The sequence below is a fragment of the Mobula birostris genome, chromosome 14 (assembly GCF_030028105.1).
Source record: "Mobula birostris isolate sMobBir1 chromosome 14, sMobBir1.hap1, whole genome shotgun sequence".
Taxonomy (NCBI): Eukaryota; Metazoa; Chordata; class Chondrichthyes; order Myliobatiformes; family Myliobatidae; genus Mobula; species Mobula birostris.
Window position 1 is genome coordinate 43,306,947 of NC_092383.1, and position 25,884 is coordinate 43,332,830.

Consider the following 25,884-nt stretch of genomic DNA (forward strand, 5'->3'; position numbering starts at 1 on the left):
CTGTTAAGTGTAATTTTAAAAGGCCCCTTTGTTGAGGCAAATGGAATTTGAAATTATATGTATTCATATAATTATCATAACTGCCCACATTATGTTCCTGATTTTTAATTTTTTTCCCATTGTCTTTCTGTTTATGTATTCTCGGTTGAGAGAATAAAGGCTATCACATGTTAATCTGTTCTGTTAACGTCCTTCGACTGCTGGCATTAGTGAACATGATAGTTAATACGTTGGTTGCACATGCAAATTGGTTAATAACCTACATAGGTTAATAATCAGATGCAACATATCATGGTCTTAGATGACACGTTTTAGCAGTTCATTGGCTGTTAAATGCTTGAGGGTATTTCATGTACACAAAATGTACTATGGTAAAACATCTATGATCTGGTATGCTTGGAACTTGGTTGGAACTCTCGTGCTTGGAACTAAGAGATTATTCTCATTGTTGAATGGTAGTTATTATTAATAATCAAAGCATTTTTAAATTTCCTTTTTAGATATTACACTCTTAAAATAAATTTCACTGAATCCAGTAAGTTTAAAGGGAGCTTGGGAAGGTGGACACTGGTCAGTTTGGGGAGAATGTGGGATCTGGGCCCAGCAGGGTTAGAATGTACTGTTACATCTTTATCTGGTGATGCCAAGCAGTCAAGATTTCCAAATGGTCAAATACAATTTTTTTTTGTATGAACTTCAAGTTTATTCTTACCCGTTGAAGAATTAATGGTTGGAATTCAGATATGGGCATTTAACAAGGCATTGCCTAGAGGCAGAATGTAATGTTATTTAAAATAAATGTGTTAAACGTGGTGTTTGGATGTTGGTAAATTTTAGGAACTAAAATTTTGTTCTAAAGAAAAATGAAGTAGGCTGCATTGACCAGATAACCTTCTTACAGCTTTTCTCCATGGTTACCCTGGTTTCATCCTATCAGAGATGTCTCCCCTCCCTGACCTTCTCTGCTTCTTTTGCCTCCTTCAGCCTGGAAACATGAGCTGTTTCTCTTCCTGCAGATGCCGCTCACCTGATGACTATTTCTAGCATTTCTTGTTTTTATTTTGTATTATTTTCGTACTATTTTAATCTGCAGTTCCTTCGATGTGTACTTAGACTGTAATTAAGACTAAGTTATCAAACGTGTACATTTCACCATTTGTATATACTGAACATTCACATTGTTCTATAATTGATAATAAAGTAGAAACTAGTAACAAGACATTAATTATAATATTCTGAAGTCTTCTGCTTTCCTTTCTAATCCTGAAAAAGAGTCTCAGCCTGAAGCGTCAAACGTTTATTTGTTTCCGTGGGTACTACCTGACTTGCGAAGTTCCTTCAGCATTTTGTGTGTTGCTCTGGATTTCCAGCATCTACAGAATCTCTTGTGTTTATTATTTGTAGCCACATTAGATTTGGGCAAGACAAAGCAGATTGCAGTATAATAAAAGGCTGATATCCAACACTCTTGAGACCTTTTGGTAGTGTTGTACAAGCAGATTTTCTGGAGTATTGGGTGTCACTGCTATTATATTCAAGCACACTTTTATTTCACTTCTTTAACATGTAGTGTAATTTTTCCAGTGAACCCAGCTAGGTGAAAGACAGGAAAAGTACATGCACTGCAGACTCTGATTCTGGCTGTTTGAATTGGTTTTGTTGTGAATGATGGATAATCAGCACCAGTGAAACATGCCTTGCTTTACTTTGTGTTTTGCTTCTCATAATTGTTATGTGTATTGTGAATAAATGAGTCCAAGTTTACCAAATTGTGTGACTCTATGGTACTTTAGTAAAGAACTCTCATTTTATTTTTTCCTGTAAAATTAATAAATTAAATATATTGTAAACTAGTTTTTAAGAATTTCATTACACATCTAGTACTTTAAATTTGGAGATGACAATGTGTTAGTATGAATTATGTTTAAATTTTTACATTATTTCATCATTGAGGACTTTTTTAAACATTCTAACTTTCTTATATGGTTTGCATTTAAGAAATGTTCAAGTGGTCTTTCACATCGGTTAACTTTTCTATTTCTCATTAACGTGCTCGTGAATCAGCTTTAATGCTGATCATTTTCAAAAGAAAATCATGGAATTAATAATTTTCCCTTTAATTTAAGTAATGTTTTGATGTATTTTCTGCACTTGAGTTATAATGCAACAAATTGAGTGGGCAAAATCTTGAGTACAAACAAAACTGGACACCTGTCACTTCAATATTTCTGCAGTTAGCTCTTGTTAAAGTGAAATGCTTGCTATGTTACAGACTTCCATTTTCCTTTATTTAAAAGGAAGACAGTAAATGCTGGAAGTCAGTTTTTTTTTGTTCTAACTTGAATGCAATAGTACAAGTGAACAAAAATTGGTGTGGCTGTTTGAACTGTAATGAGCCAGCAACTAATATCAGCAAATTTCACTTGTTAGATTTCACGCATTGCAGTTGGAGCTGAAGTCCACTGTTGTATCTGGAAGCAAGTTCAGTCCCTACTGCCTTAATGACACATTGCTTTTGGTGACATGTTTCCAAAACTACCTAAAGCAAAATGTAACCTATTAAAAACAATTGCTTGGTCCTTTTGATGCAAGAGGTCTGTTTTCATTTTAATGTTTTTCTTTAGACTGTGAATTATATTTCATTCTGGTGGTGTGTTTCAGTGTGTTTATATTATTTGCCATGGTTGCTTATGAATCAATGAGCATGGCTTATAATGAGTTTGAGCCTTTTGTTTTAAAAAAGGGAACGACAATTCATGAGTCTGTTATTGACCTCTTGGTTGTTTTTGCCTGAGCCACACAGAGGAGTAGCAATTACTGAAGAGGGCAAGTTATTTAATAATATCTGAAGGAGTAAGAAAGCAGGTTCTAAGATTGAACTGTAACGAAATAATCCTTTTTTGTTTTCCAGAGGTTATTGCGACAATCTTGGATATAACTCTTTAAGTGCAGCTGATTTTGGAAAGATCATGAAGAATGTCTTTCCAAACATGAAGGCCCGGCGTCTAGGCACAAGAGGCAAATCTAAATATCCTTTATTGTTGCTTTGAAGTTTTAAAATGCATTGTTCATTTTGATTTGCAATGTCTTCATATAGATAAACTTTTATAGAGGAAAGACACTTTTGAATATAGTAATTATTTTATCACAAGTAGCACCTACAATAACATTCATCTAGGATTAAACTCTGATATTGGAGTATTTTACTTACTTGCAGTTTTATTAAATGCAGATCATTTATCTAAACAGACTTTTTCTTTCAATCTTATCAGTTGTACATCAGGTATAAGCTGTTTTAAATGTAGGTGCTTATTTCCTACCATGTTAATATAAAATTTAATTTGTACTAAATTTGCAAATGAAGTTTGTAAACCATAGGACACTACGGCATAGTATGGTACAAAAATGTGCTAACCTTTTAACCTGTTCTAAGATCAATTTATCCCTTCCCTCTACATTGTTTTGTCATCCATGTGCCTTTCTTAGAGCATCTTAAATGCCTCTAATGTATCTGTCTCTAGCACCTCCCCTGCACTCATCACTCTCTGTGTAAAGGACTTACCTCTGACATCTTTCCTCCAGTCACCTTAAAATTATGCCCACCCTTCCTCCCCCCCCCCCCCCCAGTATTAGCCATTTCCACCCTGGGGAAAAAGTCATTACTTGATAGAGATGTAGTTGAATTAATTCTAACTTTAGGAATTGATTCTTTCACACAAAATGTGTCATAATAGGTTACGCATGGGGTAATGGGAGCTAGCGGGAGCACAGATATCCCTGCTACCTCAAATGATCATTAAGTAATGTAAGTGTGTGCATGTATGTATCTGTTTCGGTGCCTCCTCAAAACCAGTTAGTTTTAATTGGCTTTTGACATCCATAGTTGCAGCTTTGAAAAACTAATCTAAACTAAATTCCTGCAGGTAACCTCACCGGCCTTGGAACAGTGAGGTTACATCTTGTGTGCAAATGGACAAGAAGAGCACAATGATGCTAAATGCTGTCACAATACAATACATAAAATTTAAGAGGTTTGATTTAGCAATCCTCTCTTTGAATTCGACTAAGTGTTATTAACAAAATTTTATCATTGAATATGGTATCCTTACCAGGTTTCTATATCCATTTACAGTTATGTAAAGGGGTTGGTACTGTAGGCTTAGCATTTATATCTAAAGATGCATATCAGTGTTGTGTTGGACAATAAAATGAGCCTTTGAATCTTTGAATTGCAATTGCTAGTCAAATTCACTCTAAGATTGTGTCATATCAAAATCCTGTCTGAACAGAGCTGTATGAGATGAACCTAAGAAATTTTGGCACATTTCTTAATAGGTTGCTACTTTTTATTAACGACTAGTAAGCCATTTGTGGAAAACAGATTACTGTTCTTTTGATATTGATAATGGAAAAAATTAACATTATGCATTTGCATTTAAATTTGGGTATGTCTGAAGAATGAGGCACAAAATTAGATTCTTAAAAGCAGAAGAGTTGAAGTACTTTGATTGGGATTCATAAACATACAGTTGCAAGAAGAGGTTTGTGAACCCTTTGCAATTAACCTGCCTTTCTGCATTAATTACTCATAAAATGTGGTCTAATCTTAGACAAGCACAATCTGCCTTCTGCCTTCAGCTCAATGGAGTAATACACAAATTTTGTGGCTGCCTTTAATTCCTCCTTTTCCCCCGTTTAAACTTTGAATTTTTAACTTTTATTTGTCGGATCTTGGAGGGGAATAGTTGTCATTATGGCACACTCTTTAAGAAGTGGAAAGCAGCTTTCTGAATCCAACAATGGAACGGGAAAAACTTTGAAAGAAAAATCAGAAGATATGCCTGTCTGGACTGAGCGTTTAGACTGTGCGTTGATGGCTCTTGACAAGAAAATAGACGATAACACTTCTGAGATGAAGTCGTTCTGACAGATTTTTCAGTTTGTAGAGGAAAATATTATTTCCTTGAATACTAAGCTTAAAGAGTCGAAGCATCAGATAGCGGATATTTCAGCTCGGTTGGAACAGGCTCAACGCAGGATAATCGATTTGGAAGCAAAGTCTCGTCGGAATAACATTCGAATTGTTGGACTGAAGGAAGGATCTGAGAGTGGGAATTTATTGGATTTTTTTGCTAATTTGTTTCAATCACTGTTTCCGGATATTCTACCTCAGCCTCCCGCTGTTGAAAGAGCACAGAATTTTCACTTCGATATCTCAAGATTCAACTAAATCACGGGCAATTTTGGTCAGTTTTCTTAGTCTTAAAGTTAAATACCAAATCATAAAATGTGCAAGGAAACAGTTTTTAAATTTAACGGCTCCGAGATTCATTTTTATGAAGACTATCCACGGGAAGTTATGGAACAGCGGATCAAATTTGTTCCAGCTATGAAGATAGCCCATGCTAAGGGTTTATTCCTATCACTTCATTATCCAGCCGGGTTAAAGTTATTTCCTAAAGATTCGACTCCATGTGTTTTTTTGGATCCCCAAGTGGCATTGGACTATGTTAATTCTATTTTGGAGGTGGCCGAGGTATGAATGGTATTAGGTCTGCTGAATAATTTTCCGAGAGAAAACAGACTTTGAAGATTTCTGATATGTTGAAGATATCCTTTGATTGATGGACTATTTAAAGAATAAGTGAACTTCTTGATTTGACTGATGGATGACTTTTCTGAAGTCTGTTTGGTATACTGAGTGAATTAACACAACAGATAGATTGTTAACTGATTTGATTATCTGTTTTTATTTTTTCCTTTTCATTGATAGTTTATATAGACTTTTTCATATATATATATGTTAGAGAGAGAGAGAGAAGTGCTTAGTGAATAGATAATTAGTTTTAGTTTTTCTGTCAAAACAGTGCTTTTTCATCAGGCAGTAAGTCAAAGGGATAATGGCGCCGTTGTTTTTTGTTAGAGATTATATTGTTTAGGTTTAATTTTATTGCTTTGATGTCTCTGGAGATTGTTTTTGTATTCCCTAGTTTACTTTTAATGATTAAGTATAAACATTTTTTTTCTCTGTAGGGCTTTCGTATCTTAGGGCTGTGTTTTTTTTGTAAAGGGGGAGAATTAAGGAAAACTTTTAAAATCACTATTTAAATTGAGCAGCTCACGGAGTTCTGTTTCTGTTTTCTTTTTCTATGGGGATGCATTCTGGCTTATTTTTTCTTTTTGCTGGATTTCTATCTTTTGGGATGGTGGGAGGATTGGGGGTAGTTTTGAATTATAGGTCTTATTGTTGGATTAATTTGATTTTTTCCAGTTTTTTCCTCTTCTCGTATTTTTTCCCATTACGGAGTTCTGGAGCATGCGTGTTATCTTTATGGTTATACTCTTCACCCCCATTTTTGATTAGCCCGCATTTGTATGTGTGTATTTTCGTGTTAAAAAATACATTTTATGGCAGTTAAACAGATAAACGTTATTAGTTGGAACGTACGTGGCTGGAATCACCCTATTAAGCGAAAGAAGACACTTAAAATTATTAATAGATTCCAGTCCGATATAATTTTTGCTCAAGAAACGCATATCAGAACAGGCAATCAAAATAGATTTTTTAAAACGTGGAAAGACCTTCAATATCATGCCACTTGTCAAAATAAAACATCTATTTTTATATCTGTTTTTATTAAATCTAATATTTTTTTATCTAAGAAGATATCGTGTCAGATGGTAGATTTATGGTAGATTTTTAATTGTCAGAGGAACAATTTGTAATAGAAAAATTGTCCTGGTTAATCTATATAGACCTAATGTAGATGATACTTTTTTTTAAAAATGTATTTGGTTTATTGCCAGATTTAAATGAATATATGTTATTAATGGGTGGTGATTTTAACTGTTGTTTAAATCCTTTGATTGACAAGAGTTCAACTAATCAGCGACTTCCAAGTTGTTCAGCATCACTTATTAACTTCTTTAATTGATTATGGTTTGATCAAAATCTGGAGAAATTTACATCCTAATGATAGAGATTATTCTTTTTATTCACATGTTCATTAAAAAAAAATCGAGAATTGATTATTTTATAGCTGATTTCCGATTTTTATCCAAAGTCCAGAAATGTGAATATGACGCTATCGCTGTTTCGGATCATGCGCCTTTAAGCTTAGGTTTTGAATTGAATGATGTCGGTATTGTAAATTTGCCTTGGCGTTTTCCAGAAAATTTATTACAAAGTTCGGACTTTGTCAAATTTATTGAGACTCAGATAAAAGATTTTTTTTCTTTTTTAATAGTACGGGAGATGTGTCGAAATTGATTATACGGGATACACTTAAAGCATATTTGCGAGGTCAGATAATCTCCTATTTGGCTCAGTTTAAGAAACAGACAAAAATAGAGTTAGATAAGATTTCAAAACAAATTAAAGAGGGATAATATTTATGCAGTCTCTCCTAACATGGATTTATTTAAACAAAGGGTTGAACTTCAATCACAATTTAATTTACTATTATCCTATTGAAAGAAATTTGCTTAAATTAACAAGTCAATTTTATATGTTTGGAGATAAAAATAATAAGCTATTAGCATCCCAATTAAAGGCAGATGGAGCTAAAAGACAAATTTTAAAAATTTGTAAGGGAGATGGTAGTTTAGCTTGTAATTATGAAGACATTAATAAAATTTTTCAAGACTTTTACAGTGAACTTTATGTCTCAGTTTCCAGCTGATCCTTCTAAAATGAATGCCTTTTTACAAAAGATTGATTTTCCTAGAATATCTGTTGAAGATCAACAAACTCTTGATATTCCTATTACTGAAAAGGAAATTCAGAAAGCTATTCTTTCAATGCAATCTGGTAAAGCTCCTGGATTGGATGGTTTTTCTGTAGGATTTTATAAAAAAAAATTGAAGAATTGCTTTCTCTGTATATGTTGGAAATGCTCAAAGATTCTTTTTTGTTAGGAGAGTTACCTCCCACATTTTATGAAGCTTCTATTTCTTTAATTCTTAAGAAAGATAAAGACCCTGTTGACTGCGCTTCATATAGACCTATTTCACCGTTAAATGTGGATGTTAAAATTCTTTCAAAAATAATGGCTAATCGACTGGAGAATGTTCTAGCTAAAATTATTTCTCAGGACCAAACAAGTCTTATAAAAGGCCATTATTCCTTCTCTTATACTCAGAGTCTGTTAAATGGTATATACTCATCCCTTTCAAAGACTCCCCAATGTGTTGTTTCTCTTGATGCTGAAAAGGCATTTGATAGCGTTGAATGGAAATACTTATTTAATGTTTTAGAGAAATTCAACATTGGTACTAATTTTAATAAGTGGATTAGAATGATATATAAAAGCCCTATTGCCACTGTTATTACTAATAATTGCAGATCTTTTTTTTTTACTTTCGTGGGGTACGAGACAAGGATGTCCGTTAAGTCCCCTGTTATTTAATTTGATGTTAGAACCTTTGGCTATTGCACTTCGTGAAGCTAAAGGTATTCAAGGAATTGCCATAAATGGGACTACTCATAAGATCTCCCTTTATGCTGATGATCTCTTAGTTTGTGTTTCAAATCCTGAAGAATCCATTCCTAGTTTATTGAAATTATTAAATGAATTTGGAAAGTTTTCGGGATATAAATTAAACCTCAATAAAAGTGAATTATTTTCTCTAAATGATTCTACTTCTATATATGATGACTTTCCTTTTAAGGTTACGGACCCTTTCAAATATTTAGGTATTATCATTACTAAAAATTATGTAGACCTTTATCGAGCTAATTTGGTCCCCCTAGTGGATTTTCTGAAGCAAATATTTTGTAGATGGAATCCACTTACACTTTCATTAGCTGGCCGAATTCATGTAGTTAAAATGATGATTTTACTAAAATTTTTATATGTATTTCAAAATATTCCTTTTTTAAAAAAACTTTTTGATCAGGTTGATTCTATTATTTCTTTTGTTTGGAATAATAAAAGACCAAGAATTGGAAAATATCATTTACAAAAATCAAAAAAGGATGGAGGTCTTGCTCTGCCTAATTTAAGAATGTATTATTGGGCTGTTAATTTACTTTATGTGTGTTCTTGGTTATATTGGACCTGATAAAAATGGGCGACCACCTTGTGTTGATTTGGAATTGAAAGCTGTGAAACAATTTTACTTAACTTCTTTATTAGGAGCCTCTTCACCTGTACAATGAACACATTGTTTAATTATTCACAGTCCAGGCTGGAAAAAGTATATGAACCCTTGTATTTAATAACTGGTAGAACCTCCTTTAGCAGCAATAACCTCTATCGATCGTTTCCTATAGCTGCTGATCAGATTTGCACAACTGCAAGGAGGAATTTTAGACTATTCCCCCCCCCATACAAAACTGTTTCAGTTCATTTATATTTCTGCGATACCTTGCATTAACAGCCCTCTTCAGGTCAAGCCACAGCATTTCAATTGGGTTAATGTCTGGACTCTGACATGGTCATTCCAAAACACAAATTTTCTTCTTTTTAAACCATTTTGTTGTGATATACTCTTGTGTTTCAGACCATTGTCTTGTTGCATCATCCAACTTCCATTAAGCTTGAGGTGATGGACTGCTGCCCTGACATTCTCCTGTAAAATGTCTTGATACAATTTTGAATTCATTGTTCCATCAATTATTGCAAACTGTCCAGACCCTGAGGCAACAAAGCAGCCACAAACCATGAATCTCCTTCCACCATGCTTCAATGTTAGGAGGAGGTTTTGGTGTTGGTGTGCAATACCCTTTTTCCTCCAAACGTAGCGGTGTGTATTTCTGCCAAGAAGTTCAACTTTTGTCTCGTCTGTCCACCGAATATTGTCCCAGAAGCATTGTGGAACATCCAAGTGGTGTTTTGCAAACTTGAGACATGTAGCAATGTTGTTCTTTTTTTTTTTTTGGAGAACAGTGGTTTCATCCATGGTGTCCTTCTATGAATACTATTCTTGTTCAACATTTTTCTAATAGTAGACACATGAGCAGAGACTTCAGCAAGTTCTAGAGATTTCTGTGGGTCTTTGCTGTTACCCTTGAGTTCTCTTTCATGTCCTTCAGCATTGCACATTGTGCTCTATGTGTGATCTTTGCAGGACACTCACGCCTAGGGAGAGTAGCAACAGTTTCCTCCATTTGTAGACAATTTCTCTTACTGCATACTGATGAATGCTCAGATCTTGAGAAATGCTTTTGTAGCCTTCTCCAGCTTCATGCATCCCTACAATTATTCTTCTAAGGTCCTTGTTTTGATTGAGACATAGTGCTCATAAACAGATCTTTCTTGAGAAGAGCAGGCTCTATCAGTAACCTGACTTTGTGTGTCTTTTTTTTATAGGGCAGGGTACCTCTATGATCCACACCTCCAATCTCATCTCATTGATTGGAACACCTGACTCCAAATACCTTTTATAGAAGGAATTACCCCAGAGGTTCACTTATTTTGTTGAACCTAGACTGATTGTTTAAATGGTATTCTCAGTATTGACAAGAAGTACAAGTGTTTGTGTGTTGTTAGTGTAACACCCTGGTTAAGATGTTTACTGCTATGCTGTAGGTATTTCATTTTAGCAGTTCTGTAAGGGTAGTCTGTTCTGCTTTTAGCACGTTTTGAGTTTGAGCTAAAGATGACGGGCTGTGTTTTTCAACTTAGGAATGTTGTGTCGGCCAGTCATGATTCTGGAATTGGGAGAAGGTTCTAGAGCATGCTGGGAGGAGGGGTTTTAATGACAGTCACTGGTGTAGGTCGAGGTCTTTTTGGCAGGAGCTGGGAGATGATGGGAAGGAAGATGGTTGAGAATACCATCCCTGTTGCATAAAGTGCTTTGTGCAGATGAATGGCTTCAAGGAGGAAGGACCAGTTCTCTTGTGGGGGAGATCATTTGTTTGAGATGAATTTCGAGTAACATTCAGAAAGTGGTCCAATCACAAACAAGAAACTCTGCAGATGCTGGAAATCTAAGCAACACACACAAAATGCTGGAGGAACTCAACAGGGCATGCAGCATCTATAGAAAAATGTACAGTTGACGATTCGGGCCAACGCCCTTCAGTCGAGTCAAGTCACTTTTTATTGTCATTTCGACCATCACTGCTGGTACTGTACACAGTAAAAATGAAAACAACAGGAATTCTGCAGATGCTGGAAATTCAAGCAACACACATCAAAGTTGCTGGTGAACGCAGCAGGCCAGGCAGCATCTCTAGGAAGAGGTACAGTCGACGTTTCAGGCCGAGACCCTTGTGGTGTATGTCTTCCCGCAGACCATGAATCCAATGTGTGAGTTAAAGACAACTTCAAGATGAACTCCAACTTGTGTACACATTTGGACTGGGTTAACTGTAATGGATCCTTTTTAATTTTTTTCCTTTTATTTTTCCTACTAACTGTTCAATAAAGCTGAAATTTTTAAATGTACTTTCTTTATAATTGTATGCAGTATACGATCTGTTATTTCTTGCTGACAGGTAATTGCAAGTGGGCAGCATTTACACAGTATTCGCTCAGTTTGGGTTGCGGTTGGTCGAAACAACATCCTGGTTTCCCTGGTCTGGCGGAGCCTAAGTCGTATCGAACCTGGACATATGGAGTTTGAGAAAGGTGGTTTTCTCACCACTGAGTCCATTGGTTTGCTAGCAAGGGGCTAATCAGCCACATTTCTAGAGATGCCCTGTAAAAAGGGGTTTCATTAATTTAGGCAGATTATATTTATCTATTATCATGACTTAGATGAAGATCAGACCACATTTTATGAATAATTAATGCAGAAGACCAGGTAATTGCAAAGGGTTCACAAACTTTTTCTTGCAGTTATAGCCTAAGTTTTTGAGAAGAAGATGAAATATACTGTTGAAAATCAGCGTTCAACACTATTTCAAATTCTGGTAACTTAGAGAGAGGCATGGTTGCATATTCTTTTCTTTTGGTTTATAAAGTTACAAAATTTTGATTTTTTAAAAGTTCTGTCTGAAGATGTGTAGTAAGTCTCCAAGTTAACTTCTTGTGTGGGTGTGTAAAGAATTGATATAGTTTAGGAAAGGTTACATGTGCAACATTTCTGACTTATGGTTATTATATGAACTTCCTCATAGATATAAAGCTTTACTTGGATAAGCTTATAGTTTATGTATTTTTTAAAATTTGAATCCTGCAGGCTGTTTATTTATAAAATAAACAAAAATAGCCTTAACTACTTGAAACATATTGCTATAGTGGTCTGAGGAAAAAGGCCTTTGTTCACATGCCATCACTACCAAGCCTGGATTTTCACAAAACTTCTGAAGGGGTAAGGAATTCCTTTGACTATGTCTCTTCCACTGTTGGAAAGTGTTGTGTGTGAATTTCCATTTTACCACCTGAAGGTCATGTTGGTATCCACCATTAACACATTCCTCATTCACATTTGATTTTCTCCAGATCTGTCTGCCAGGTTCTCTTTTTTTCCAATATTCCCAATATTCTCAATATTCTTATGGCACAGACTTGTATCATCCATCTTAACCAGCCTCCACATAGCTGTAAGTTGCCTTAATTACAAGTATAATCCAAGCTTGATGATATATGCACGAGAACTCCTGCAAATTATATTTTTAGTGAAGTCTTATTGTTAGTATAGTGGATGTTTTGATCTTTGAAGACTTTAATTTATCTGGACAGAACATTGGGGAAGCATTTTTCCCATTGTGTTAGACTTGCCCATATTTCAAGAGGTATGTTAGTTGATGAAATAGCAATGCAAGAGAGCAAGGCACTTTCCATGAACTTCAAAGATCAATATTTTCATTTTGGGATTCTTAATCTAACAAAGGCACATCTCGAAAGCAAGTTGTTTTTGTTTTCCTAAATGACCTCCACTGCATCATGTGTTGCCTTTTGAAATCCCTCATTGCATCAAAGAATTATCTGGCACAGGAGAAAGGTATTCAAGACTTGGAGACCATGCCTAGGGTGGTTACTCTGCAAAGCTTGCCACAGGAAAGCTTAGTGGTTAGGTTTTCCTTGTAAATCATGAAGGCTCTCAATGGTAACCATCCTTCATTGAATTCAGTGTTATGCATTGATTATAACTGCAGTTTGAACCAGAGCTGTGCTCACCTGTCTTTCAGGTGCTTTTCTAAGGCCACTTCGGTTATTTCTCTGAATGGGGTTACCCACACCTGGTTCCTCTTTCACCTTTTGGCCTGAAGCCAGAGGATATTCAGTAATTTCTTTTTCCACTTATGCACCGTTAACTTAAAGTTTCCAAAGACTATGTTTGGCCCCCTTTTCACTTCCATTGCCACCCAAAAATGTAGTCTCAGGTTCCATTTGGATATTTTTCATTGCTGTTTTTCAACTTCTTTCTTTCATTGATTTGTTGTATTGTTTATCCAACTTTCACGGAATGAACCACATTTTTCTTAACCTACAGATTTTGAAGGGCAAAATCCTTGCTCTGTACTTTGCCAACTTTGCTACATAATTTACTAATTTCATCCCTTGCCTTGACAACCTTGTTAAATTGACCCAGATTGTTCAGAAGCTTGGTGTTTAAACCCGGAGGTGTTCATCCAACTACATAACTATAACTATTCCATCACCAAGGATAAATACGCGGTCTTCTGTAATGTCCCTAACACTATGACCTTCTGAAACCCTCCCATACACTTGTCAAATGCTCTTGTGGCTATAATATTTTACTCTCACATACATTTGTGCTCATCCAAAACTCCAACCTGTTTCAACATGGTCCACGTCTTATTTTCCCATCACCCCTGTGGTTACCAGTCATGTATTGGCATCATTTTTAATTTCTGACCTTTCATTCAAATCATTCATCACTGTACTCATTTGACCCTTTAAGTGTCAAGGTATTACATTCCTATTTGTGGCACCTTGCATATCTGCAATCTCTGTAATAATCCCACCTCAACAGAAGAGTGTTGAGAGACAATGATACCCTGACATTGTTTTAAGATGCCATCACCAGCAATCATCAAATGGGAGGGACCTAATACATTTTTCAAAGGTTTTTAAGTCAATAACTGGAAATATCCTTTATTTCAGTTCTGTGGTTCTGAACTCTGAAATTCCTTACCAAAACTTTTCTGTCTCTCCATGCTTCTGCTCTGATATGATGGCCTTGAAGCAAATAATGATCGGTGGGAAAAGAAGTGGAAGAAAAGCAAATGGAATATAATGTGTGATGTTCTCACCCCATCTTTCCACTGCAATAAATCTTGATCTTATCTACCAATACAAGAACCCCTCTGTCCAGCACATCTTTCCCTTCCCATTCTCTCTGCTTTGTGCAGGGTTCGCTCTCTTGTCAACTCAACTCCATCCTGGCACTTATCCCTACAAGCAAGACGAGTGCTACACCTGTCCCTATACCTCTACCCTCACCACCATTCAGGACCCAAACAGTCCATCCAAGTGAGGCAAAACTTCACCTGCGAGTCTGTTGGAGTCATCTACTGTATCTGGTACTTCTGCAGCCTCCTTTACATCGGTTAGACCTGACGTATATGGGGGGCCATTGCGTCGTGCACCTTCATGCAGGCTGCCACAAAAGTGGGATTTCCTGTTGGCCATCCATTTCCATTAACTTCCCATTTACGTTCTAACATGTTTGTCCATAGCTTCCTCTGTTTCTATGATGAGGCCACAGATTGTTCTGTACAAGAAATAGCTGGGGACATTTTTTTTTGCTTGATAGATTCTACCTAAATGCTAATTTATCTTACAGAGGAAGGAAATTAGATTTTGATTCTGAATATTAAATCCAAGGTGAATTGTTGCAATCAAAATTTTTCATGTCAAATGATTTTCAAAATAGGAAATTATATCTAACACAACTGTGAGATTTATTTTAGATTTAGATTAATGTAGAATTGTTCATAGAGCCTTGCATCACAGAACAGGCTCTTTGGCTCAACTGGTGTATGCTGACCAAGGTTCCCATCTAAACTAGTTCCATTTGGCCCATATCCTATCCACGTACTCACCCAAATTCCTGTTAACTGTGCCTTCCTCAATCACTTCATCTGGCTGCTAATTCCATAAACTGCTGTAAATAAAATGTTGTCACTTGGGTTTGTATTAAATCTCTTACTTTAAATCTCTGGCATCTTAAGTTTTAGACTCTCGTACCCTAAGAAAAATATTGCATTCACTCAACCTTATTTATAGACCTTTAAAATCACCCCTCATTCTCCTATACTCCAGTGAATAAAGTCCCATTATATTGCTGTTGTAATGTTATTTGTTTAGGAAATGAGGTGAAAGTAATTTAGACTTTGCATGATAATGTGTGTCAAATGGTATATTGGATTCTTCATATAGGACAAGTTTTGAGTCATCTTTTTAGACAGGCTAATTTTTGTCGACTCCCTCACTCCAGATTATCATTTGGTACCATTTCTTAGCTTCCCAAAGCCTTCATGCTGTCAGAACTGATGTGAAATGCCATCTTAACTATCTTCACCCTGTTAACCACCAGCCAGTTAGCTGGTTGCTGTAGTATTTGCACATGTAGTAAAGTCAGGAAAAAAAAATCAAGTGATTGAACTTGTTTGCTGAAGGAAATTTGGATGTATGTGTTTTTAGGGAAAGCATGGGCTACCACTTCTTGCTCATGCATTTAAATAAATGTCTCTATTTGGCATTTTGCACAGCAAACTTCCATAGTCTGTGTAATTTAGCACTTAGAATTGGGTATGTCTATCCCAAGATTAAATGTAGGTTGTGCTTTTTTTTTTGAGGGAGTATTTTTTTTACATACTGAACAGTTTACATTAAATTATTTGTTGCCTGCTTTCTCTGTCCGCCAGAGAAAGCAGGATCTCCCAGTGGCCACACATTTTAATTCCACATCCCATTCTCATTCTGACATGTCTATCCACAGCCTCCTCTACTGTAAAGATGAAGCCACACTCAGGTTGGAGGAATAACACCTTATATTCCGTCTGGGTAGCCTCCAACCTGTTGGCATGAACATCGACTTCTCTAACTTCCGCTAATGCCCCACCTCCCCCTCGTACCCCATCTGTTATTTATCTTTATACACACATTCTTTCTCTCACTCTCCTTTTTCTCCCTCTGTCCCTCTGAATATACCCCTTGCCCATCCTCTGGGTCCCCCCTCCCCCTTGTCTTTCTTCCCGGACCTCCTGTCCCATGATCCTCTCATATCCCTTTTGCCAATCACCTGTCCAGCTCTTGGCTCCATCCCTCCCCCTCCTGTCTTCTCCTATCATTTTGGATCTCCCCCTCCCCCCTCCAACTTTCAAATCTCTTACTCACTCTTCCTTCAGTTAGTCCTGACGAAGGGTCTCGGCCTGAAACGTCGACTGTATCTCTTCCTAGAGATGCTGCCTGGCCTGCTGCGTTCACCAGCAACTCTGATGTGTGTTGCTTGAATTTCCAGCATCTGCAGAATTCCTGTTGTTGCTAGTTCAGCCTTGATCTCAATTTTATTTTTAACTTGTTAAAGTAGTTGAACTTCTGTCACTAGGTTGAAGAAATCTCAAATAGTTTTTGAAAGAGTATAGTCCAAGCGGTAGCCCTGATTTTTTTTTTAGAGTGAGTACATTTTTTATTATGCTAACAATTGCAGTTTAATGTTTGATTGTATTGTTTTCTAGTCTGAAGGAATAGACTGTGCAGGCCACTTACAAAGTATTGATGAAGAGGTCAGATCTGCAGCTTGCAGTCTAGTGTGTGAGTGGGCCCAGAAAGTATTAATCCGCAAATTCGATTCTGTGGTCGATCTAGCTCGCTTCCTTGTTACCAGCCACTATATTGGCACTAAATCCGTGGCTGCATTGTCTGTGATGGCCGGTGCACCATCAGGTGAGTAACCACGTGTGTAAAATATTTCTTCAGCTTTTCTCCATTTAAGTATCTTAAAATATATCACTACTGTTTACCATTTGGCGAATTAGGGTGGATAAAGTAAGCAGGTTCCTTGCATTATTTAGTCTCCAAGGAGATCAAGTATATAATCTAGTCCTTCGTGAGAAGTTGCTCTTCTCCTTTCCCGCTATTTGTGATTGTCTGTAAAAGATCAGTGCATTCTTCACCTCATTAATAGCTGCCTTGACTTAGTTACTTTAACACAAGAATAGTCCAATGAATCCATCAAGTCCACCTTAGCTACCATACAGCAAAATCATCAGATTGATTCCTGTTCTCCTTGTTTCTCTATAGCCCTGCAATTCAATCACACCTACCCACCCACTCACCTTTGACTTTTTTATTTTGACAGTTGCCCATATTAAGACATAATTTGCAGTTGCCACACTCCTACCAATCCATCTTTGAGAGAAAACTGGAGTACAGAGTGGAAAGCCCAACTCCCTGATCACAGGGGGAATGTATGAGCTCCACGCTGGACACATCAGGACTGAACCCCCTAGTCCTTGGAGCTGTAAGGCAGCAGCGCTACCTGCTGAGCCACCGTGCTGCCTGCAGTATGTTTACTAAATTCCTAAAGGGTTTACAGCAGAGAATGACTCATGCCTATTGACTGATCCAGCAGGGTATTTTCAGAGCATCTGGGAGATCAGTTAGTATAGGAAAACCAGGCTGTCAACCAACCATACTCAGGAATTTTCATATAGTTATTAATTTACACGTAAGGAATGAAATTAAGATTGAGAAGAAAAACTGGGATTAATGAAAGATAAGTATGTTAAATACTAATTTATAAAATTTCAAGTAGTATTTTTTTGAAGAAACGGGACTCAATGCTTTAAAATTAAAATTACAGGCCTCAAGATTATTTGGAAATGATTATCAGCAATGTTCATTCACTCACTGTATAAATACTGACATTTCTGACGTATTTCACAGAGAACTGATGGCATTTGCTGGTTTGTATGTCTTTAATTCCATCAGTAGGGGCTGCTGCTGCACATTCTGTATTTTAACGCAACTCCAGTATAGTTGATAACCAGGAGTAGAATTGTTTTCTAAAATGGAGAGTATGATTTTACGAGAATGAAGAGTATACTGACCAGCACTAAACTAGGCATGACAACCCGCCTCAGAGTACTGAAATGTTACGTTTATCCAGTTATGCTCAGAATGTTGGACAATATCTAGTAACATGAGGAAACGAATTGAAGCAGCAGAAATGTGGCTTTTGAGGAGGAGGCAAAGATTATCATGGATGAAACGAATATCTAATGAGGATATCATGAACAGAGCAATCACAGAAAGAGAAATAATGTATGAGATCATGAAAAGGCAATGTGACTTCATTGGACATGTGATCAGGAAAGAGGAGTTAGAATGCATGGTAATTGTGGGAAAGATTGAAGGGAAGAAAGCAAGAGGAAGACAAAGACAAATGATGATAGAGACAGCAGCTAGAGAACTGGAAATGAATACCAATGAATTGATCCACTTGACCCGAAACAGGAGTATGTCTGCCATGGCAATGCCAAGCTCAAACTGGGCTTGGCACATGATGATGATGATTGTAGACATATGTTGAAACAAAAAATGCACACCTATCTTAACTATTTAAGAAGCCTAACATCAGTAGTTCGGCAGATGTTGGAATCCATTATTTAGGATGAGTTTTCGGGTTTCTTGGAAGCACATGATAAAATAGGCCAAAGTCAGTATCGTTTCCTTGAGGGGAAATCTTGCTTAACAAATTTGTTAGAATTCTTTGAAGAAATAACAGGCATGATTGACAAAGAAGAGTCAGTGGATGTTGTTTACTTGGATTTTCAGAAGGCCTTTGACAAGGTGCCAGTCATGAGGTTGCTAAACAAGCTAAAGCCCATGAAACTACAGGAAATATACATGGATTGATGATTGGAGACTGGGAGGAGACATAATGTCCAAATAAGAGGTGCCTTTTCTGGTTGGCGCTGGGACTACTTCTTTTCATGTTATATGTCAATGATTTGCATGACGGAATTGATGGTTTTTGGACAATACAAAGATAAGTGGAGGAGCAGATAGTGTTGAGGAAGACGGGAGTCTGTAGAATGACTTACGACAGATTAGAAGAATTGGCAAAGAAATGCAGATGGAATACAATGTAGGGAAGTGTATGGTAATACGCTTTGATAGAATAATGGTGTAGACTATTTTCTAAACAGGAAGCAAATTCAGAAATCGGAATTGGGGGTCTTTGTGCAGGATTCCTTAAAGGTTAACTTGCAAGTTGAGTTAGTAAGGAAGGCAAATGCAAAGTTAGCATTCATTTCGAGAGGACTAGAATATAAAATAAAGGGTGTAATACTGAGGCTTTATAAAGCACTGGTCCGACCGCACTTGTTAGAGTTTAGAAAGATTGGGGGGGAGGAATGATCTCATTGAAACCCATTGAATCTTGAAAAGCCTGAATGGAGTGTAGTTGGGACGGATGTTTCCTGCAGTGGGGGAGTCTAGGACCAGAGGGCACAGCCTCAGAAAACAAGGACATCCCTTTAGAACAGAGTTGAGGAGGAATTTCTTTAACCAGAGGGCAGTAAATCTGTGGAATTCATTGCTACAGTTGGTTGTGGAGGCCAAGTCATTGGGTATATTTAAAGTGGAGGTTGATAGGTTCTTGATTAGTAAAGGCATCAAAGATTATGGAGACAAGGCAAGAGAATGGGGTTGAGTGATGTAATAAATCAACCATGATGTAATGACAGAATAAACTCAATAGGCTGAATGGCCTAATTCTGCTCCTATGGCTTATGATCTTATTTAGACGTTTTTATTTTATACTGGTTACATTTTCTTTTAAATATACACCTGGCTTCTGCTTGAGATACTTATCTCCTTAAAAGTAAAGTTCAGGTTGAATATATGTAGATCTTTCTAGACAAGAGATTTCCTCAACTTGACCTACTTAAAAAGAGACATGCAATATTCAAAAGGTATCAGGCCAGAATTTGCTAGAAAAGGCCTTAAGAGGGTCAGACCTTGTGTGATGGAATGTCATCACTTGGAAGATGAGAATACATCCTATCTGCAAAACAGCTGGAAAGGAAATGTTGACTAACAACAAAGCTGTAACCCCAGCTTTAGGCAGTTCTCAGAAACTTGTAATAGTACATCTGACATTTGGATATTTTTCAAACACTGAAAAATGAATTGAATTAACTTAAAAATGAAAATGAGTCTAATTCACAAGATTTTTTAAAAATAAAACTTCCAATTATTTGCTCTTTGACTCCATACTATCCTTTCCGTAGAACTGAGTAGCTTGTTGTGACAGCGGCTATACTTCATTAGGAGTTTGAAGAGATTAGGTATGTCAACAAATACACTCAAAAACTTCTATAGATCTACTGTGGAGAGCATTCTGACAGGCTGCATCATTGTCTGGTGTGGGGGAGGGAGGGCGGCTACTGCACAGGACCAGAAGAAGCTGCAGAGGGTTGTAAATTTAGTCGGCTTCATCTTGCGCGCTAGCCTACAAAGTACCCAGGACATCTTCAAGGAGCGGTGTCTCAGAAAGGCAGCGTACATTATTAAGGACCACCAGCACCGAGGTCATGCCATTTTCTCACTGTTACCATCAGGTAGGAGATACAGAACCCTGAAGGCACACACCCAGCAATTCAGGAACAGCTTCTTCCCCTCTGCCATCCGATTCCGAAATGGACATTGAACCCTTGGACACTACCTCACTTTTTTGCACGATTCTTAATCTATCCAATATACGTATACTGTAATTGATTATTATTATTTTAAATTTTGTGTTTTTTTAATATTATGTATTGCAAAAAGTTCTATCTTATCTTCATCAGTCCACAGGACTTGTTTCCAAAATGCATCAGGCTTGTTTAGATGTTCCTATGAACCTTTTGAATAGAGCTTTTTGGCCCCAATGAGAAAAGGTATGTTTGGAGAAAAAAGGATGCAGAATTTCATGGAAAGAACCCCTCTCCAACTGTTAAGCACGGGGGTGGATCATTCATGCTTTGTGCTTGTGTTGCAACCAGTGGCATGGGGATCATTTACTGGTAGAGGGAAGAATGAATTCAATTAAATACCAGCAAATTCTGGAAGCAAACATCACACCATCTGTAAAAAAGCCGAAGATGAAAAGAGGATGGCTCCTACAACAGGATAATGAGCCTAAACACACCTAAAAATCCACAATGGACTACCTCAAGAGGCGCAAGCTGAAGGTTTTGCCAGTCCCCTGACCTAAACATCACCGAGAATCTGTGGATAGACCTCAAAAGAGCAGTGCATGCAAGATGGCCCAAGAATCTCACAGAACTAGAAGGTTTTGCAAGGAAGAATGGGCGAAAATCCCCCAAACAAGAATTGAAAGACTGTTAGCTGGCTACAGGAAGTGCTTACATGCTGTGATACTTGCCAAAGGAGGTGTTGCTGCCATGCCGGGTGCCCAAACTTTTGCTTCAGGCCCTTTTCCTTTTTTGTTATTTTGAAACTGTAAAAGACGGAAATAAAAAAAGTCTTCTTGCATTAAATATTAAACAAATGTGTCATCTTTAACTTTATGCCTTTTGGAAATCAGTTCATCTTTTACGCGCTTAGCTATTCACAGTAACAGAAATTTTGACAAGGGGTTGCCCAGACTTTTGCATGGCACTGTATGTAGTGCAGTTGCCTCTCAGCACCAGTGACCCAGGTTCAGCTCTGACCTCCAGCAGGGTTTGCATGCTCTCCCTGTAGCCGTGTGTACTTTTCACACAAGTGCTTAATTCTCTTCCACATCCCCGAGGAATGCTGATTGTAAGGTGAATTAGCTATTGTAAACTGAAATGTGTGTTAGAGAAAACAGGGAGTTGATGCGATCATTAATTTGGGAATGGGTTACAGGGGAAAAAAGTGGAGGATGGGACTGCTCTGAGAGCTACTTCAGACTTGATGGGCGAATTGGCTTTTAATATAGCAAGAGATTTTGTTTTGACATCTCTGTAAAAATGTTGGTGTCATTCTACTCTAGAGGGGATATTGAGATTTCAATGCTTAGCTGATGCTGTTTAGCCTGTATAGGCAAGAATGTTGCTGGTGTTGATGAGTTGCAGAATTTGGACAGTTCCCCATTGCTGGCACTGACCTTCTAATTGACCAGCTTGGAGCAGCTTCTTGTTTGTTACATCTTATTAAAATAACTTGACGAGCCAAATTATACTTGAATATTTTGCCTGTAAAGGGGTGCAGATATAAGAAGTAACTAATAACTACAACAGGCAAAAACATGTTGTGTCCTGGTTCCTAGATTATTAATTATCCTGGATAATTATTGAACTTAATATTCAGAAGCCTATGCTTTTATTTCCTGACAATTGCTTATTTTAAAAATAGCAAGGTAGATTAATGTGTTTCTCCATAGAACTGGTACTTCAGCTGAGTTGCAGAAAAGATTGGAGACACAAATGTGCAGCACTTTTTAAGATTCAAGATTGTTTGATGTCATTTTCAGTACACAAGTGTAAAGGAGAGCAAAATAATTGTTACTCGGGATCCAATGCAGCACCAAAAGAACACAAAAAACACAGCAAGATAACAAAATAATCTTAAAAAACACAATAAATATAAATATATTAGATTGCTTGTATACATTGTTTGTAAATATATAAAGTGAAGCTAGGCACAGGAGTGTCTACATAAGGTGACTCTGACAGGAAATGAGAAAGTAGTGGTGGTTGGGGGTGTGGAGGTGTTGGAAATGATAAAGTAGTGGTGGTTGGGGGTGTGGAGGGTGGAGGTGTTGATCAGGCTTACTACTTGGGAAAGTACCTGTTTTTGAGTCTGGCATGAGTACTACATGGCCTCCTCCCTGATGGGAGTGGGACAGACAGAATGGGTGGGATCCTTCATAATGTTACTGGCCATTTTTCAACACCTTTTTATGTGTATATCTTTGGTGGGCCTTTTGACTACCTATTGTAGAGCCTTCTTGTTCATTGCAGTGCAGTTTCCATACCTTGCAGTGATGCAGCATGTTAGGATGCTCTCTACTGTGCATCTATAGAAGGATGTGAGTGTAGATGTGCACAGTCCAGCTCTCTTCAGGATGTTGGGGTGTTGTTGAGCTTTCCTGATTGTGTAGCATGTGTTCTGGACCCATGAGGGGATGTGTGTGATGTGTACCCTCAGGTGTTTGAAACTACTTGCAGTTTCCACCACTGTGCCAATTTTCACCAATTATTACAGCAGATTTCAAGTCAGAGGACAAAAGATGGAGTTGAAAGCTTAGATGGTAAAATGATAATCATGAAGAATATATTAATAAACAGTTATCCAAATCAGAAACCACACATTTCAGAACTGCATATCCTTGTTAATTATGTTTATTGAACATCTGCTTCTCTGTTCATAACTTTCTTTGTTACAGGAGGGAAACAACCGTCTGCTTTTGTGCCTATGGCTGAAAGCAATGCTTTTCAGCCCCAGGTGAAGACTTTGCTTTCGCCATCAATAGATGCCAAACAACAATTACAACGTAAAATTCAGCAAAATACGTTAAAGAAACAGCAAGAACAGAAACTTCAGTCTCCACTTCCAGGTGAACAACAAGTGAAGAAGATAGAGGGCCCGGCTGTTGGAGGAGTAGCTAGCATTCCCAATGGAAGCCCTGCTTTGCTTTCACCACAGCCTACCATTGGCATAGTAGTGGCAACTGTACCCAGTCCTATCCAAGTAAGTTACTCATAGTTCATCTTTAAGATTGAAAAGTCAAGAATAACAAAGTGAGGGCTTTTGGGGTGTAATGCTGGTAACGGATAGGATTGTGGGGAGGAATCAAAGATCTAAAATAGAAATGTATTATGTCTGTTTTCAATTGCAAAGTGACAAGTAAGTACTTGTGATAACTGGTAGTTTAATTGCTTCAGCACTGTAAATCCAGTTTCAAAATCACAGTTTGACTAAAATTTCCTGAGTACTAATCTGGATGTGGTCTGATGCAGCTTCATTTCCTTGGCTGCTGTTTCCCTGTGTCATTTGTACATAGTAACGTATCTTTCCAATGGGAGGTATTGGGGGAAAAAGCTCTTCTGTTAAAGTACAGTACATATAAAAAGTATCCCCCTCTCTCCGCCCCCCCGGTTTTATAGTTTCACAATATAGAATCACAGAGGATTTAATTTGGCTTTTTTGACATTGTTCGACAGAAGAGACTCTTTTGGGTCAAAATGAAAACAGATCTCTACAAAGTGATCTAAATTAATTACAAATATAAAACACCCGCTTTATTATGACATACCAAATCATCACTGGTGCAGCCAACTGGTTTTAGAAGTCACGTGATTAGTTAAATGGAGATCTCTTTAGAGACCTGTCAAGGTGCTTCAATTGATTGTAGTAAAATTACACCTGTATCTGGAAGGTCCAACTGCTGGTGAATCAGTTTTCTGGCAAAAACTACACCATGACAATAAAAGAACACTCCAAGCAATTCCGTGAAAAGATTATTGAAAAGCAAAAGTCAGGAGATGGATACAAGAAAATTTCCAAGTTATTAAATATCCCAGTAAAATGAGTAAATCAATCATCAAGAAATGGGAAGAATATGGCACAGCTGTAAATCTGCCTAGAGCAGGTTGTCCTCAAAAACTGAGTGACCTTGCAAGAAGGGGACTAGTGAGAGAGGCCATCAAGAGACCTATGAGAACTCTGGAGGAGTTACAAGCTTCAGTGGCTGAGATGGGAGAGACTGCACATAGAACAGTTGTTGCCCAGGTGATTCACCAGTCGTAGGGAGAGTGACAAAGAGAACGCCACTGTTGGGGAAAAAAAACTAATGAAATCTCAGCTAGAGTTGCCAGAAGGCATGTGGGAGACTCTGAAGTCAGCTGGAAGAAGGTACTGTGGTCTGATGAAACCAAAATTGAGCTTTTTGGCCATCAGCGCACATCATCAAAAACACACCATCCCTACCGTGAAGCATGGTGGTGGCTGTAGGGATGCTTCACTGCAGCAAGCCCTGGAAGGATTGTGAAGGTAGGAGGTAAAATGAATTCATCAAAGTACAGGGAAATCCTGGAGGAAAACCTGATGCAGTCTGCAAGCGAACTGCGACTTGAGAGAAGATTTGTTTTCCAGCAAGACAGTGACCTCAAGCATAAAGCCAAATGGCTTAAAAACAACAAAGTTAATGTCCAAGTCAGAGTTCAGGCCTCAATCTAATTGAGAATTTGTGGCTGGTCTTGAAAAGGGCTGTTCACTTACGATCCCCGTGCAATCTGACAGCTTGAGAAGTTTTGTAAAGAGGAATGGGGAAAAATTGCAGTGTGCAGCTGTGCAAAGCTGATAGACACCTATCCACACAGACTCAAGGCTGTAATTGCTGCTAAATACTGACTTGAAGGGGGTGAATACTTATGCAATCAATGATTTTGTGTTTTATATTTGTAACTAATTGAGATCACTTTGTAGAGGTCTGTTTTCGCTTTGATACGAAAAGGTCTTTTTCTGTTGATCAGTGTCTAAAGAGCCAATTTAAATCCACTGTGATTCAGTGTGGTAAAACAATAAAACATGAAAACCTCCGGGGCGGGGAGGGGGGTGGTGAATACTTTTTACAGGCACTGAAATTTCACAACCCACTTCAGTCCATTCCCCCTTGTCTATGGAATTACCTTTATTTCAGATTTGGATCCTAATTTCACGCTTGGGTTTTGTCACTCTCCGACTAAGTATGAAGGTCTGTGATACCATGATCTCTTCCCAAAGGATCCTTACCACAAGATTACTAAGTTATTCTCATCTTATTATTCATAATTAGATATAAAACAGTTATTCCCTGTTTGGTCCACAAGGTACTGCTGTTGTAAATTCAGGTATTCCATGGATTTGTCCAGTGGCCAATCTATCTGAAAACTTGAGTCACAATTGTTTATGGTTACTGCATTACTTTGGTAGAAGTCTCCTTTATTTCTTGTTTGCTAACATGTAGAGCAATGTAGTTGGTGTGTGTGTCTGTGTAGTACTC

At 37.5% G+C, this 25,884-nt stretch overlaps 1 protein-coding gene across 1 annotated transcript in view; it reads left to right on the plus strand.

Annotated features, from left to right (window-relative positions):
* Positions 1-25,884, plus strand: part of LOC140209867 (DNA-binding protein RFX7-like) — a 102,468-nt gene that overhangs the window by 66,875 nt on the left and 9,709 nt on the right. Inside the window, exons 5-8 of the mRNA XM_072278461.1 lie at positions 2,912-3,028; positions 12,177-12,261; positions 16,601-16,808; positions 23,287-23,591. Coding sequence (XP_072134562.1) covers positions 2,912-3,028; positions 12,177-12,261; positions 16,601-16,808; positions 23,287-23,591 — 715 coding nt within the window. The remainder of the gene's footprint in view (positions 1-2,911; positions 3,029-12,176; positions 12,262-16,600; positions 16,809-23,286; positions 23,592-25,884) is intronic.